Genomic DNA, 14,728 nt, shown 5'->3' with positions numbered 1-14,728 from the left:
TAGTTTTATTCATATATATACATGAACATATATATATTCATGTATATATATGAATGTATGTGTGTATATGTATACATACATATATATGAATATATATTCATGTGTGTATATATATATATATATATGAATAAAACTAGGTATCAGTGCCTATTGATTTTATACAATTAAACTAAACAAATTTCAAATTAAATGTGAAGAAATAAGAAAAAATTCATTCCTAAGTTGTAAAAGAGATAGGGCATAGATAGATATGGAGAAATTATAGCAAGGACAGCTCAAATATTGATTTTAAAAAACAGTTCTTATTTTTTCTTTTCTAACCTGTGAGACTTTTTAGTGTTCAATTAAATCTTTGGTGACTTTTAAAATGGAAATTTGTATGATTTGTCTTTTCAGAGGCTAAGAATATTGTACGCAAAGATTCTTGATGTCCTTGAGCAAGTCCCTAAAACTGCAGCATACAGAAAGTATACAGAACAGATTACAAATGAGAGGCTGGGTATGGTTAAAGCGGTAAGTAACTGACTTCATTTTGTATTCTTGGATTTAATTATTCATGCAACATTTAACAAAATAATCCAATGGCTCATTTTGCATATCCTACCCACTTATTTCTATTCTCTTTCCTTCTGTGCTTTTCATCCTTTCTCCCTTTTATTCAGCAAACTCCTGTTTACTGAGTGCTTTCTATATGCAAGGCGCTATCGAGTACTGGAGTGAAAGAATCAGATTAAGTCTGTTTCCTGAGTTAACACTAGCTGTTTCTTTTGCCTCTTCCCTATCCAGTCTTTTATTGATCTTTTACATTTTATTTGTAAATATATCAATCTTAATCTCTTTTCTCTAATATCAGAGTAGAGAAAAAAGAAAGCAAAATAAAAAATGTGTGTTGTATTTAAAGAAAATTGTCAGAAATAACTTCTAAAAAGTGCTTTGTTGTAAAAATAAGAGGACCAAGTTAGTCACTTAACTACCAAAAATTTTATTGAGCATTGTTAAGGACTGAATAAATTCTGTGTCCTCCCAGAATTTATATGGTAAAGTACCCCCCCCCCCCAGTGGCTGGAACCTCTTGGAAGTAATTAAGGTTAATGAGGGCATTAGAGTGGTGTCCTGATCCAGTAGGATTAGTGTCTTTATAAGAAGAGACACTGGAGAACTCAGCCTCTCTAGGCCATATGAGGACACAGTGAGAAGGCGACTATCTGCAAGCCAGAAAGATAGCTCTCACCAAGAAGCTACCCTGCTGGACCTTGATCTTGGACTTCCAGTCTACAGAACTGTGAGAAAATAAAAATAAATTTTCTGTTTTTTAAGCCACCCAGTCTATGGTATTTTCTTGCAGCCCAAGCTGACTAATAGAAGCATTTTACAGCTTCCAAATTAAAGGCCTTAGACAAGCACACAGCAGTCTGCTGCTAGTTCTTTTATACCAAACTGTATTTCACTATTGTTAAATTTCCACACTAGCAGTCATTCCATGGACTTTTGTAATTATCCAAAATAGTATTCATAAACTCCAAAAATTATTGACATATATGCAATAAGTGGTCTAATGTGGTGGTCTTATTATGAGATTACCAAACTCGAGTACAAAGAGAATTCTTATCTTTTCCTTAGGTATATAGCAAAACAATGCAATTTGATTTGGAACTTTTATTTTGAACTTGGAAATTCTGGAATTAATTTACAGAGTAAAGTCTCTAAAGGGGAAATTAACATTTCTTTTGATTGTGTGTTTCCCTTAAGGAAAATGGGCTGTCATCTTTTCTCATCAAAGAATAAGAAAATTTTCTGTTTCTTTTCATGAGTTGAATCTCTTCAGCTGTGTCTTTGATTATTTTTCTGCTTTTGTTCTCCATAACCTTATTCCCCTTTAATCATTTCTTCTCTATTTCTCTTTTTTGCCTCCCAGTTTGTCATTTCAGAAAGCCTCGAAATGTATTTAACTTGTTCCTATTTTTAAAGAAAAAAACCTATATTTCCCTTTATTTTTGACCTATTTCTCTCTTTTCTCCTAGCCAATGTCAACCAAAGAGTAGTTCACTGTCATTACTTTCACTTATTAGTTGTAAAATCTTTTTTTCTAACCTGTGCTATTTCAATTGCTTTATAAGTGATTGGTCTGTGTGTACTTTCATAATACTTCATTGTATGTCCCACAGTGCCAAAAGAGTGAAGTGTTTCTTTTTTTTTTTTTCAATACATAAATCATGGTGTCTTTCTACTTAAAAACCTTGCTATGGTTTCCTGTTCAGTGTTTCTCAAAGACTGAATTTAAGGATTTATGTTGCGCTGGCTGTGTGAAATTCAGCTAGCTATCTTTATCTGCATGATTTTGATGTACAGCCAAGTTTGGGAACCACCAACGTACATGATAAAGTCTTAGCCTGGATGGAAGGCCCTCCAAGGTCTGGCTCTAGGTTATCTTATTAATCTTGTCACTTCCTAATTTGTATCCTATAGTCAGCAATACCAAACTGCTGGCAGTTATGTGAATTCCATGCAATTTTAGTTTTGTGTTTTTTTGTATTTTCTCTTCTCTCTTCCTGGAATGCCCTTATTTATCTGTCTGGCAGTTCTTTTCATTCAGCATTTATCACTTCCTCTGTGAAACCTTTTCTTCCCTCCATAAGTAGAGATTGACAACTTCCTTGCTTCTCTTCCATTGCACCTATCACACTGTGTTTTATTTATGTCTGCTCTACTAGTTCCAAAGCTACTTGAAAATAATGATTGCATTCTTCTTTGCATCCCAAGGATTTTGTGTAACACCTGGCACTTATATAATGTCCCTTAGAAATGTTTGTTTATGCAAAAGGCTAAATATAAATGGTTTTGAACCACCCCAAGCGCTACATAATAGTTGTATTGCTGCTTTATATTTTTTTGTTAAATTATCGGATTTTTAACCCTCCCCCCCATAGAGCCACACATAGTCTTCAGTGAATATTGTTATGATTATAAAGTATGTATTTACTAAGCCTGAAATGGAAATAAAAGTAAATACTTTATAGATTATACCAGGGAGATAGTAATAGCACATTGAAGAAAAGCATTGGTTTGTTAGCCTCTCCAAAATTTTCATGTCAGCTCTAATACTTATTTAAATAATGGTTGGCATTTTGCCCATACTTTCTCAGTTTTCTCATCTATTACTTGGGTATATTAATACCTACCTTGAACATTTATTGTTGGGAGTGAATGAGGTAATTTACATGAAGTGCTTATTAACACAGTTGCAAGCATATGGCAAACATGAAGTATATGGTACCTTATGAGCTTAATGGCATTATGCCATTGGTTAATAAGAATCACATTATTGACTCACCATCAGTAAGACAAATTTTAAATTGTTTTCCTAACACAGGCTTTTCCTGGGATGAAAATCCTTGCCTTTTAAAAATCTTCATTAAATTTATTAGAGGCCGGTTAGCTCAGTTGGTTAGAGCATAGTGCTGATAACACCAAGGTTACTGGTTTGATCCCTACATGGGCCACAGTGAGCTGCACCTCCTTAAAAAAGAAAAAAAAATTACTGGGGTGACATTGGTTAGTAAAATTATATAGGTTTCAAGTGTACACTTCTGTACTACATCATCTATGTATTGCATTGTGTGTTCACCACCCAGAGTCAGTTTTCTTCCATCACCATATATTTGAGCCCTTTTACCCCACTCCCTTTGTACCCCTCTCTACCACCCCTTCTCCCCCCTTACTCTCTGGTAACCACTAAACTGTTGTGTGTCTATGAGTTTTTGTTTGTCTTGTTCATTTGTTGCTTTCAGTTTTATATCCCACATATGAGTGAAATTATAATGGTTCTCTACTTTTTCTGTCTGACTTACTTCCCTTAGCATGATAATCTCAAGATCCATTCATATTGTCACAAATGGCAGTACTTCATCTTTTCTTATGGCAGAATAGTATTCCATCTTCTTTATTCATGTACCACATCTTCTTTATTCAATCATCTATTGAAGCACACTTTGGTTGTTTCCATGTCTTGTCCACCATGAGAAATGCTGAGGTGAACATAGGGATACATATATCGGTACAGATAAATGTTTTCAGAATTTTTGGGTAGATACCCAGAAGAGGGATTGCTGCGTCATATGGTAACTCTATTTTGAATTTTTTGAGGACTCTCCATACTGTTTTCCATAGTGGCTGTACCAATTTATATTTCCCACCAGCAGTGTATGAGGGTTCCTTTTTCTCCACAACCTCTCCAACACTTGTCTTGTTGATAATAGCCATTCTAATGAGGTGGTATCTCATTATGGTTTTGATTTGCATTTCTCTGATAGCTAGGGAAGTTGAGCATTTTTTCATGCATCTGTTTGTGTCTTCTTGGGAGAAGTGTCCATTCAGGTCCTCTGCCCATATTTTAATTGGATTGTTTTTTTGTTGTTGAGTTGTACAAGTTGGATATTAGCCCCTTATTTGAAGTATTGTTTGCAAATATCTTAGAAGTGGTGTTTGCAAATATCTTCTCTCATTTGGTTGGTTGCTTCTTTGTTTTGTTGGTGGTTTCTTTTGCCGTGCAGAAGCTTTTAAGTTTGATATAGTCTCATTCATTTATTTTTTGCTGTTACTTTCTTTGTCTTTGAGGTCAAATTCATAAAATCCTCTCTGAATCTAAGGTCCATAAGTTTAGTACGTACAGGCTTTCTTCTGTGCAATTTATTGTTTCACATCTTTGAAAATTTATATTTAGCTCTTTGATCCATTTTGAGTTAATTTTGGTATATGGTGATAGCAGTCTAATTTAATTCTTCTGCACAAGGCTTTCCAGTTTTTCCAGCACCATTTATTGAAGATACTTTTTTTTCTCTCCGTTGTATGTTTTAGGCTCCTTTGTCAAAATTATCTGCCCATATACATGTGGGTTTGTTTATTTCTGGGTTCTCAGTTTTATTCCATTGGTCTGTGTGTCTGTTCTTCTGCTAATACTATGCTGTTTTGATTGTTAGCGTTTTGTAGTGTAAGTTGAAGTTGGGGAGTGTGACACCTCCCCGGCCTTGTTCTTTTTTCTTAGTGTTGCTTTGGCTATTCTGGGTCTTTTGGGACTCTATACAAATTTGATGGTTTTTTGTTCTATTTCCTTAAAAAAAAAAATGCTATTGGCATTTTAATTCTGTTAGTAGTTGCTTTATATATTTTGGTGCTCCCTGATTGGGAGCATATATATTGATTAAGTGTTATATAGCTTGTTGTAATGTCTTTTGTCATTACGAAATGTCCATCTTTGTCTCATTACCTTTTTTATCCTCAAGTCTGTTTCGTCAATTACAAGTATGGCTATACTCACTTTTCTCTGGATGCTGTTTGCTTGGAATATTGTTTTACACCTATTTGTTTTGAATCTGTATGTGTCCTTATAGTTCAGATGTGTCTCTTGGAGGCAGCATATGGATGGGTTTTGATTTTTGATCCAATCTGCTACTTTGTGCCTTTTTATTGGTGATATACAAGTGAAGACTTGGGTGGAAGTGAAGGAACAAGCCATACAGATATCCTGGGTCAGCCAGAAGATGCCCTGAGGAAGGAACATGCCAATTCCTATAGAGGATATCTCTGTTTTTGTTTGTTTGTTTGTTTTCTTTTTCTCCCTCTTTCATTCTACTTATGGGCCAGAAACCAACCTGTTTACACCTCATTTACACATGCATATGTATGTATAGGACATGGTTTATGGTTCTCAGCAGGCTCATTATATTAGAAAATAAATATGTCATTGAATGTTTAGGTAGCTATATTAGCATTTCTTTTTCTAAAACTTTTATTGAAAAATAATGTACACAAAGAAATGTGCCAAAATCATAGAGAGCTTGATGAATTTTCACAAAGTGGTCATACCCCTGTTAACACCAAACCAAAAGAGAGGACATTTCCAGAACACCAAATCCTCTCTTGTTCCCCTGCAAGTTACTACCCTCCTAAAGATAATTACTCTTCTGACCTCTAACACCGCAGATTCATTTTGTCTTGGTTTTGAACTTTTTTATAAACAAAATCATCAGTTTGTACTTTTTCGTGTCTGTGTTTTTTTTTGCTTAATATTACGTTCAAGAGAATCATCTATGTTATGTATAGTTGTAGTTCATTCTCATTTCTGTGTAGTATTTTATTACATGTAAATACTATAGTTTATTCATTGTGTTGTATGTGGTCTTTTGGATTGTTCCTATTTTGTGATGCTGTGAACATTCTTGAACATGTCATTTGGTTAATTTACTATGCATTTCTGTTTGGTTTATACCTAGGAGTGGAATTCTAGGTCATAGGGTAGCAATTATTTTTAATGCTAGTACTCTCAGAGGAAATACAGGAAATACTAAGAAAATAAAGTGGTATTTTAAAATGTGTATTTTAGAAAGACTGAATTAGGCATCATAGTTCTTACCTTTGATTGACATGTCAGTAAACATTTAATACTTTTTAATGTTAAGACAGAAAAGCAATAAAATAGTAGAGAGATGCAATGAGTTTCCACCAAATATTTGGTAAAAATTAGTGTAGATACAGTGGAAGAAAAATTAATTATATTTGTTATATTAAGGGCTTTTTATATATGGGTTTTTAAAATATAGGATATTAAAACATTCAGATATTGTGTTCCTTTGTTTATATATATATGTTTATATATATACATATGTATATATATTTTTTCCCCCTTAAATTATAGGAACCGGATGTTAAAAAATTAGAAGACCAACTTCAGGGTGGCCAAATAGAAGAGGTGATTCTTCAGGTAAAGAAAAAGTTGAATATTTAGATGTTTGACTTCAAATGTTCAGATGTGCAATGTATAGAGGCACAAAACTGACATTCCAGGAAGAAAGGAAAAAGGAAAACTCAGTTTCTTTGCTTATATCAGCTCATCAAATATAAGACTAATCACACATAGAAAATACTTCTAATGTATATGTCAGTTAAATATTTATCATTGATTATAACTTGAATTATGAGGCTTCTGTTGGTAAGTTTGATACTCTGAATTTAATAAGCATGTTCTTGTTAGTCTCACTGTAGTTCATATTAGTAACACAATATTACTGTTATTTGAATAATTTTTATTTATTAGATACAAGTACTTGTAGGTCTTAAAGGCTTGGTAAGAATACTATAGTTTTTAATTAAACTAGGGGAAATGATGCCTTTCTTTTTTGTGTGCATTTTTTCCCCAATTACCAGTAAAGTTAAACTTTTAAAATATGTTCTTATATTTCATGTTTTATTAATTATTAGTATTTTTACTCTTCATTTGTTTAGTGTTTTTCTTACAGATTTCTTTGAGTGTTTTTTAAAAATTAACGATGTTAACCTTAATCTTTTGCACTTTTGCAAAAAATGCCTGAATTTTTTTTTTTTTTAAGTCTGTTTTTGCCTTTTGATTTCAATTGAATATTTTCTCCAATATGTAGAGGTTTTTAAAATTTTTATTTGGTCAGATCACCTCCTCCTGCACACCTTCTCCACCTCTCCATTCCTTCCCCTCATATGGGTCTGATAAATACTCAGTTCTGTTTCATTTAATTTTTACACTTTTTCATATTTTTCAGAAACGTAACTATTCTTAGATTTTTTTGCCTTTTATCAAAGACAAATAAAAGGAAATACTGGATAATATTAGGGACTAGGGAGGTGTTTCACCAGCAGACATGATACTCAAAAGCATTGGTAGATGGCTGTTAAAAGAGGAATAGGGCAGTCAGACAGCTTTCAATGCATGAACACTGTTTCAGTCGTTCAAATGCCTGTTTTCATGGCTTTTTTATTTACTTGTCACGTTGACTACAGTACTAGATGTAGTGTAATGGGAACTTGCTACAGACTTTGATTGTCCTCGTCCTATTTCTCTTTCTTTTCTACTTGATTTCACTTTGATCATGACTTAGTTTAGTTGATACATTAATTTATCATGTAATTACATATCTAAAATATTATTGAAACAATATAAAATATTGAGCTATTTTTCGTTCTTTTTTAATACTAAGTCTTTAAAATCTGGGGTGTGTTTGATACCAGCAGCATATCTGAATTTGAACGAGCTACATTTCAAGGGCTCACTCTGTAGTCACATGTAGGTAGTGTAGGTAGTGGCTATCATCTAGGACAGCACATTTCTAGAGGGATACTGTGAGAAGAATGAGGAAAGGACAGTGTATTAGAAGCCAGAGAAGAGGGAGGGAGTGGGCAACGGGTCATATGCAGCTGGGTCCGGCACCTGGACGACCTCAGTGACTTTCAGGGCTAGATTCCCTCTCCACACTGGGCAAGGACCTGGGGGCATAGAGAAAGCATGACCGTTCAGGAAATCCAGGGCAAAGGGCAATCAGACAAACGGCCATCCTAAAGGATATTTTAAATCAATATTTATGCAGTTTTCTCATGTCAGCATTAGTAAATACTTCTTCCCCCAGATTTCCATTAATCTACTTTTGTTGATTATATACATTTTAGACTGTTACTGCTAAACTTAGATTGGCTGTTTTACATCAGTAGCATAAATGAGGCATTGCCTTTTAACTTTACAGACTCTGATAGAACCTCAGCATTCATTTTGTGTTTGAATTTCTTTCCTGACATCCTGACAAGTATTCAACAGTGTCTTAAGTTGGCCGGAGTTGTCATCATAGGTCTTTTTGTTCTAGGAAAACATGTGAAATAAAAAGATACCTAAAAATATATTTGTTAAAGGTGTAAAATTGTGTTTGAAAGGAAAAATTGAATGTAACAATCTGATTAAAAAAACTAATTCAAACAATAAATATATTTTTTGTGCACCTATTTTGTTCTACATTCTATACAGCACAGTTTTACAAATTGTGGTCTCCAGTGATGATAGGTTATGAAATCAGTTAGGTGGGTTGTAACTAGCATTTAAAAACTACGATAGAAAATAGTGTATTTCAGCAATATAGTAAAGGTAATGATATTTTTAGTTTTGTTTGAGTTATATGTGTGAATTGTGGATCCCTTAGTAAAATGTATTTCTTTTCTTTTTCTTTTTTTAATTGTGGGCCAGGGTAAAATAAAGTTGGAAAGCTATTGATAAAGATGAAGAGACATACTTTTGATCCACCAGAATTTGTATTCTGATGGTAAAACAGACAACTAAGATTGAAAACTCACGAACTAAACTTTTGAACACTCTAATAGTAAATTTTAAACAAATAGAAGAAATCTAAAGCTGTTCTTTCTTACTTATGGTGATTGCGTAGCTGTGAGAATTACAGTAATTTAATTAATGTTCAGCATTTGCTGATGGAAGAGCTTATTTAGGTTTTAATGTGAAAGTAGGAGCTCTATATAGTTACATTTCAGTTGTTAGCTATGATAATTATCTATTAAACAGTATAATCAAATGATCTTTTTAAAAAATTTCATTAACAGGCTGAAAATGAACTAAGTCTGGCAAGAAAAATGTTACAATGGAAACCATGGGAGCCTTTAGTGGAAGAGCCTCCTGCCAACCAGTGGAAATGGCCAATATAATCATGATTAAATGACTTGTGTGTTGACAGAGAAATGATGTAATTAAATGTTCTGTTGTATCAAAAATGTTTCCATATTATTGACATCTTATAATCAAAAAAATTGATATAGAACATATTTAGGAGACTTGTTAAAATTGATGATTATGTAATAGGAACTTACTAATCAGTTTTGGTTTATAAAGCATTCATTCAAATTATTTCAAAGATGATATTTTTTTCAAATAGATGTGGGAGATTTGGAGGTGAATTAGAAAAATTCCTATAGATTTCAATACAGAGGCCATGTTTGAAGTCTGAAGTATTTTTAGTATTCAGCACATCCTTTAGTGTTTTTTATTCTGAAAATAAAAAAACAGAAAAGGTACTTATTATTAGTAGTAGTATCATCATCATCATTATTATTATTGCTTATAAAGGTCATTGTTTATAGTGAAGTAGTAAGAGTAAAAACCGTTAAGAGTGTATTGTACAGTTGAGGAAATTGGTATTTGAAAGATTGCTTATTTATAGTGGTACCGTGTTTCCCTGAAAATAGGAGTGGGTCTTATATTGATTTTTGCTCCAAAAGATGCATTAGGGCTTACGTTCAGGGGAGGTCATCCTGAAAAATCATGCTAGGGCTTGCTTTCCAGTTAGGTCTTGTTTTCAGGGAAACACGGTAGCTGGAAAAACTATTTTTGTCTCATTTAAGAAGTTAGCTTTCTGACCCTCGCCCTTTAGTTTTCTTTATTAACCAAACTACATCAAGATAGAAAATTTCTGTAAAAGAGGAGATATTAAAAGTTTCTAAAGTTTATCTGGCATACAGATAGACTTACATTCAAAACATTTTCGTATAGTTGTAACTTGAAAGTGGAATCACTAAGTTTTCACTAAATTTCCAGTATATGTGCCCCTGGATATCAAAAAAGATAAAAGCTGTTCAAGGAAAGAAGCAGTTGACAAACTAAAATTACTTCTCGTGTGTTCTCACCTTTTCTTCCTAGCCCCCTTTGATTTCTAAGTATTTTGTTAAATTTGGTATTTCTTACCTTCAAAAATAGTACTTTTGGCGGGGTGAAGGGGGGTGCACGCACGTGTATGTATCCTGCTATTTCTTGTGGCAAGGCAGAATCTTTCAGAATGAGAAAAATAATTGTGTTTTTCCCAATATATTTCTCCCCATATAGAGTTGTAGATTAAATGCTAAATAAATATTAAATGAAGTGGGTTTCGTTACTTTTTAGCAGTCAGACTATAAGAGAAAGCTTACGTGGGGGAAGTGGGAAAAGCATCGGAAGGAGAGTTGGAAGGCCAGGGGTTCTCATTTCCATGGTCTGGCACCGTCATGAACTCCATGACTAAGTGGACGCAAGTTGTCAACCTCTCAGAATGCCTATTTCTCTGTAAAAGAAGTAGAATTTGTGATTTTTAACTTTTTAGTTATAAATATTTGTTTTAATATATAATTCATTAGATTTATTAAGAAAATATCCTAAAGCATGTTTGCATAGATGCTTTCAAGCTAATTTTCTAATCAATTATTTCTTTCAGTCCTTTGGGCGCATGAAAACAGCTGGCTTGATGTGTCTTTGTCATATGTTCAGCCCCACTTCTCCCATTATTCTTGGGCGTCTTACATAGAGCGTCAGTGGCTGTTAATAAAAGGGGACCTTATTGATGTCTGCATTAGAAATGCTAGTTATAGACTAGGACTAGTATTAGCAATAAAGTAATAATAATAGCCAATATTTGTTAATGTTTGTCAGGCACTGTTCTAAGTACTTGACTAATGTCACTCATTAAATCCAGCTCTAAGACGGCGATCCTGCAAATTATCTTCATTTTCCAGATAAGGAAACCAGAATCCAGTGTAAGTAGTGCTCCCCTGCAATTGTGCAGCATGGGGATCTTGGAGAAACTAACGCACAGAGATGGTATAACAACGTACCCAAGGTCACATAGCTATTAAGATGTGGAGCTACATTGTGAACTTGACAGTCTTGCTCCAAAACTCATGCTTCTCACCGTTACATTTTGCCTTGTGAATACTTGGGATGCTGGCGGTCCTGCCCGTACTGTGTGAGCTGCACCAAAACAACTAGATCCTGCTCTCCTGACTTTATCAAAGAACCTCTAAAGAACACATATGAGCAGGCGTAGTAAACTGGACTCCATCTTGTGTGAATATCTTCACCTGGATCACAGGCAGCCAGTGGTGTGTCTGAAGGGCATTGCAGTGTGGTCCATCCCCTTACATTTACCGACTGCCATTCCAACTGCCCATACGTCCGGACCCCTTCAAATGCTTTCTGGCTGCTTCCTCTAAACTTCCCGATTAAGCTTTCTTGATCAACTGGAGATGATTCTTCTATTTAAAGATCTTCAGTGTTGCTAAGTGGCTTGTAGACTAACTTGAGTCATTTTCAGAATGGCCCATTTCAGTTCTCCCTAGGCTCCTCATATGTTTTATTCAAGTAAATTACATTAATTACCATACTCCAGACACTTTAAAAGAAAAAGCTAATCCATTTGAGCTTTGTAAACAAAGAAAATGGCAGCAAAATCGATGCCCCCTTTCTTCTAGATGTGGACTGAGTGCAGAATATTCAAATTTCTGAGTATTGTTATTTGTGATGAAAATGGCTTGTATCTGAATAACCATAAGACTTTTCATTCAACCTGTAATGATTTCGATTGTGAAGGGAATGGATAATTACATAAGGATAACAGGGTTGATGTTATCCTATCAAAATACCTATAAAGAACAAATACTAACAGAAGTAGTAAACTGGATTGTGACACCAACTTGGAGTAAGGTTCAGCTCTGAGGGTTGCCATCCTTTACACCTGGCGAAGTTAGAATAGTCTGTCACCTGAATAGATTCTGAATATGATGCCATTAGTGGCAGCCATCATGTGCCACCAGGCCTCTGTTTTCACTGTGCCCCATCACTGTTATTCTTCCTCTCCCCTTCCTTGCCTTTCCCTCAGATTTGAGTGATGGAAGACGCTTATTCTGATTGTCTTACTTCCTTTTCTAATCCTAAAGTGCAGTTAGCAAGGTGAAGCTGAGCTTTTTGTTGTAATGCAAAGCAGGTTTATTTGCATGCACAACAATGAGGATTAGGATACCAGATAAAAAGGAAAGCAGTCTTTCATCAAATGGATATCACAATTCTTAAGTAGCTGACTTTGGGACTTACTACAGTGGAAACTTGCCTGTTGCCTTTAGAAGTTATGTTTCCTCACCTGATGCTTCAGCAAGCATTTCAAAGAGGTCTTCCCACTGTTCCAGTTCTAATTCCATCTGATAGCCACAGTGGTATTCCAGATAGTCTGTGTTCTTCCATTTTCCCAGGAGTAGTTCTATGAAGACACGAGTTCAGTTTCACTATTCTGAGAAACCAAGACCTCCAATCTTGCAAGACCTTCCTTAACATGTCCAACAGGAGTTGACTTTGGAGCTCGTGTGCCATTTCCTCAGTTATCTATGTCAGTCCTCATGCTTTCTTTTTCAAAGGGAGAAAACCAACAATGTTCTGTATGAGAAAACTCGCACATATAGGCCAATACCAGCTTTTTCTTCCCAGCTTCATAGTTAACATAAAGAAACAGAAGTTAAAGAACCCTCCCATACAAGTGTGTTGTAAGGATCTAGGGTAAAGTGCTAAGTCGCTGAACCATGAATGCTTTTTACATCAGAGGTCAGAATTTCCTTTAAAACTTGGCTCTCAATGGGATTACAACCTGTGCTACAATAATAGTAATACTCTGAGGAAAAAAGTAAAGGAGAAGATAGGAGTTTAGAAGAGGATGAAGAGGTTTATTTTAAAAAGAACTCACAAGAAATCAAAGTGGGGATGTGACATGGGATTTGAATTATTGATGGGTACTGGATAAATTTATTCCATTCTTTATTTAGAGGTAACAAACCAAACCAAGTTAGTAAAAAAGAAGTAGTGAGAAAAGTAATTAGTTGGCATAGGCTACCTGCAAATTCCAGAGTCTTAACACAAAGAAAGTTGGTTTCTTACTCATAGAAGTGTACATGTCTAATGAGGGTTGAGTATTCAAAAGTGTCATAAGGGATCTGGGCTACGGATGGCGCCATGTCAACATGTGCTACAAACACAGGCAGGAGAAAGGGAACGTGACACATCACACATAGAAACAAAAAAAAACCAAGTTTAAAAAAATAATTTTGAATGTGCTGTAGAACTCAAATTTATCTTGCCATGCATTGCTAATAATGAATTTTCAGAGATCTTTAGGTTTATATTACCAGCTAATTTTTTGCAGTGTGTTTAAATGTAATTTATGGTGGAATAGGTTTTTTTTCTGTATATGACTTTGTAAATGAAAAGCATTGCAGAGATTCTTTTTTGGGATTTCTCATGATCTTCAAATATTTTTTATTCCAGATAAACTTTTTAGGCATTTATAAAGATAAACATTGCTATTTTATGACAGAATATTTCGTTTTACTCTTTTTTTTTTCTTTTCCTGTAACAGGAGAGTTGGTTCTTTCTCTCAGGGTAAAACAGACTGAAAATTTCCTATCTAATTTCCAAACTCCAAATATGTTGAAAACAGAATATTTTTTCATAACTCATTGGACGTTAAGTCTGACCAGAATTGACATAAGGCTATTAGTAGTCTTTATCCTACTTTAATGTGAATATGAATATATTTTGCCACATAACTATTAATGTATTTGATTCTGCTTCTCTGATTCTACTTCTCCAGACTCACTGAATGTGTCACAGAATACACCTTTCAAAAATGGGAAAAATCCCGATTTTCAAACACATCTGTCCCTATGATTTCAGAAAAGGGACTATGGATATACTATCTATTTCCAGTCTCTTAACAAGCTCATGATCCAAATCTTTGATCCAAATTTAATACATATAGATAATTTCCAAAGCATAATTTGAAGTCCTTGGTTTTCTAATTCTAATATTTTTTTCCCCAATTCGTTTACATCAAAATAACATTTTAGCCTGAAGTAACAATGGGAAATACTTTGATATTCTTGATTTCATAAAGCCACTAGGTAGCATCTTTGTAAAAATAAAATCACATTAAGAGAAATGTTTATTTTGTAAATAAGTGCTGAGATAAAGACATGTTTCAAGAGAAATAAACATAACTCATTTGGGGCAATAAATCCTGAGAAAATGTATAGGTTTATTGTGAAAAGTAAATGGAAAGTGATATAAAATTACGTTTCCACTTTT

The 14,728-nt window shown here is 34.2% G+C and overlaps 1 protein-coding gene across 4 annotated transcripts in view; it reads left to right on the top strand.

Moving 5' to 3' along the window:
* Nucleotides 1–14,728, top strand: part of NDUFA5 (NADH:ubiquinone oxidoreductase subunit A5) — a 19,075-nt gene extending 4,347 nt beyond the window's left edge. For 2 of the 4 annotated variants that reach the window (XR_013992591.1, XR_013992592.1), the window contains 4 exons: nt 397–513; nt 6,692–6,757; nt 9,403–9,990; nt 10,156–11,310. Coding sequence is in view for 2 of the 4 variants with exons in the window: in XM_081038578.1 (XP_080894704.1) it covers nt 397–513; nt 6,692–6,757; nt 9,403–9,504 (285 nt within the window). In the remaining 2 variants the exon portion in view is untranslated. Of the gene's footprint in view, nt 1–396; nt 514–6,691; nt 6,758–9,402 lie in introns of all 4 variants that reach the window. The other 2 variants (XM_081038578.1, XM_081038579.1) reach the window with 2 other exon arrangements.

This window comes from Rhinolophus hipposideros (genome assembly GCF_964194185.1).
Source record: "Rhinolophus hipposideros genome assembly, chromosome: 25".
NCBI lineage: Eukaryota > Metazoa > Chordata > Mammalia > Chiroptera > Rhinolophidae > Rhinolophus > Rhinolophus hipposideros.
The sequence above is the reverse complement of the archived record's forward strand: the minus strand, read 5'-3'. Positions and strand labels throughout refer to the sequence as shown.